Below are 3120 nucleotides of genomic sequence, written 5' to 3'. Positions count from 1 at the left end.
AGAGTTTCGAAAAGTCCCTTTCGACAACTTTGTCCCCGCGGGAGGCGAACGCCCGTGTCACCGAGGTTTTCTGCGTCCCCCTTGCAGGACACGATTCACCAGCTGGAAAACGAGCTCAGAGGAACGAAGTGGGAAATGGCACGTCACTTGAGGGAATACCAGGACCTCCTCAATGTCAAGATGGCCCTGGACATTGAAATTGCTGCATACAGGTACAGTAGGACCGTTGCAGACACGTCTGGAATATTAATAGCACTGCAGATGCTGCTGGCTGGGGGAAGCTTTACCACAGATAAGAAATACCTGCTTGCAGTGAACGCGAGTGAAATTAGAGCTTGACTAAATCATTGCAGCAGTGAGAACCCAGAAGGTCATTAGGGACCAGCTAATCAGTGGCAAAGCTCCCAGCAAGCCCCGTGGGCACAGGACGGCAGTGACTCAGTGCAGTGGCACCCCTGTGCCGCATTCTGTCCTTGGCTGCAAAAACAGAAGATGCAGCAAAAGACGGGTTTATTTTTAATTCCTGTTTGCTTTGCATATGCCAAGCGAGCCGCGCTTGTCACTTGAATTCCCTTTTATCGCCTGGGAGAGACAGGGCACTTGCTTGATCATGGTTTCAAGCGGGGAGTGCTAATCTGCCTGTCACAAACACTTTTGCTTTTCTTGCTCAACTTTCCTTCAGAGGCACCCGCTCTGATCTGCAGCCGAACGTTGCTTGCTGTTGCCATCACCTGGCAGGTTTTTTTAGTCTCCTTTGTGTCTCTTCAGAGCTCTCATCGGAGAGCTGCTGATCTTTCTGGGTCACGGGCTTAGATGACAAACGTGCATTTGAACAGAAGAAAAGTAAAAACAAACAGAAAAAACCACCAAACATCTCCAGTTCTGTTTAAATTCCCGAGGTTGTTCAGACAGACACACACAGACACCAGGGTCTACAGCTGGCTGCTGCCAAAGTTAGCTGAACCAAAGTCTCCAGCCCTCATATTCACCCAAATTACTGAAGCAGGACATGGGCTCTGATCAGCTCTGAGGGGCTCAGCCACGATATTTGCTTTGGGTCTGTTGGCTGGGTCTAATCCTGTTTGCCTAAGTCATGATGCATCCCATGAAGTTGGTTATTTTGCTGATTTGTGCCATCATTAATTTTTTTCGACCTTTAAGGCTGAATTTCAGCTGATCCCTGAAGGTGTGACCCCTGCACTGTGCAAACCAGGCTAAAGGAGCTTTTTGCCAGGCTCCAGGAAAGCTGGGCTGGGGCTGTGAGCCGTGGATCGTGCTGGCCAGTTCCAGCATGTTCCACGTGCAAACTGCCTCCATCCTGCTGGCAGGGAGATGTTAGAGAGTCATGAAAGGGTTTGGGCTGGAAGGGATCTCAAAGACCAACTTATTCCACCCCCCTGCCAGGGCAGGGACACCTTCCACTAGCCCAGGTTACTCCAAGCCCCATCCAACCTGTCCTTAAACACTTCCAGGGGTGGGGCAGCCGCAGTTATTCCAACAGCTGCCCCTTATGTTGGGTTTTTATGCTCACTTCCTTGTTTTTTTTCTCCTCCTGATCCCCTTAGGAAGCTACTGGAGGGTGAAGAGACAAGATTCAGTGCCTTCTCTGGAAGCATTACCGGTCCCATATTCACACACAGACAACCATCTGTCACAATAGCATCCACCAAAATCCAGAAAACAAAAATTGAACCGCCAAAGCTGAAGGTCCAGCACAAGTTTGTAGAAGAAATCATCGAAGAGACGAAGGTGGAGGATGAGAAGTCTGAAATGGAAGATGCCCTGGCAGCCATGGCAGAAGAAATGGCAGCCAAGGCACAGCAGGAAGAGCAGGAGGAAGAAAAGGCAGAAGAAGCAGCTGCAGAGGAAGAGGCTGCTTCTGAGAAAGCAGCTGAGGAAGAAGAGAAGGAGGAAGAGGAAGCAGAGGAGGAAGAAGAAGCTGCGAAATCTGACGCAGCGGAAGAAGGTGGCTCCGAAAAAGAAGAAATCGAGGAAAAGGAAGAAGGGGAGGAGGCCGAGGAAGAGGAGGAAGAAGCTGAGGCCAAGGGCAAGGCCGAAGAGGTGGCAGCAAAGGCAGAGAAGGTCAAAACACCTCCCTCAAAGTCACCCCCTAAATCCCCCCCTAAATCCCCCGTAACAGAGCCGGCCAAGGCCGCCCCGAAGGAAAAACCCGCGGAAGCGGCGAAGGAAGCGAAGGTGGAGAAAGCTGAGAAAGCAGCCAAAGAGGAGGAGAAAGCAGCATCCCCTGAGAAACCTGCCACCCCAAAGGTAACCTCCCCAGAGAAACCTGCCACCCCTGAGAAAGCTGCCACCCCGGAGAAGGCGGAGAAGGGGGTGGCCCTGGAGAAGCTGACGCCGGAGAAGTTGCGCTCCCCCGAGAAGGCGGCGAGCCCGGAGAAGCCCCGCACGCCCGAAAAGCCTGTGAGCCCCGAGAAACCCCGCTCCCCAGAGAAACCCCACTCCCCAGAGAAACCCCACACCCCAGAGAAAGCCCCCTCCCCAGTCAAGGATGCCAAGGCTGTGGTGGAGGAGAGCATCACCATCACAAAGGTCACGAAAGTCAGCGCCGAGGCCGAGAAGGAGTCCAGGAAAGAGGACATCGCGGTCAACGGGGAGGTGGAGGACAAGAAGGAAGAGGAGTCCAAGGAGAAGGAGGAGGAGGACAAGGGGGTCGTCACCAACGGCCTGGACGTGAGTCCCATCGAGGACAAGGGGGAGAAGGTCGTGGTGACCAAAAAGGTGGAGAAGATCACGGGGGAAGGAGGGGACGGCGGGCCCACCTTCGTCACCAAGTCGGTGACCGTCACCCAGAAGGTGGAGGAGCACGAGGAGAGCTTCGAGGAGAAACTGGTGTCCACCAAGAAGGTGGAGAAAGTCACCTCACATGCCGTAGTAAAAGAGATCAAAGAGACCGAATAAAACAAAAAAACGAGCCCAACCATAGCTGAAATCTCAACCAAATCCAAGAGCTTGGGTCGGTGCAAAAGGTTAAGCCATATGACAGCTGCCAAATGCATGTGAGTGACGGCTTCAAAGCAGAAAAAGCAGAACGGGTTCTCTCATGGAGGCTCCAGACACACAGTATTTTACTTTTTTCGTGCAATATAGGGGGGAAAAAAA

General features: G+C 52.6%; 1 protein-coding gene across 1 annotated transcript; it reads left to right on the top strand.

The window, feature by feature from the left end:
- Positions 1-82: 82 nt before the first annotated feature.
- Positions 83-2932, top strand: NEFM (neurofilament medium). Its single transcript, XM_029964581.1, has 2 exons — positions 83-212; positions 1566-2932. Exons 1-2 carry the CDS (start codon positions 136-138, stop codon positions 2917-2919), a joined length of 1431 nt encoding a protein of 476 aa, XP_029820441.1. The 5' UTR covers positions 83-135; the 3' UTR covers positions 2920-2932.
- Positions 2933-3120: the final 188 nt, after the last annotated feature.

Source organism: Manacus vitellinus, unplaced genomic scaffold, assembly GCF_001715985.3.
Source record: "Manacus vitellinus isolate BGI_N305 unplaced genomic scaffold, ASM171598v3 scaffold_74_pilon, whole genome shotgun sequence".
In the NCBI taxonomy this organism is placed as follows: domain Eukaryota; kingdom Metazoa; phylum Chordata; class Aves; order Passeriformes; family Pipridae; genus Manacus; species Manacus vitellinus.
The sequence above is the reverse complement of the archived record's forward strand: the minus strand, read 5'-3'. Positions and strand labels throughout refer to the sequence as shown.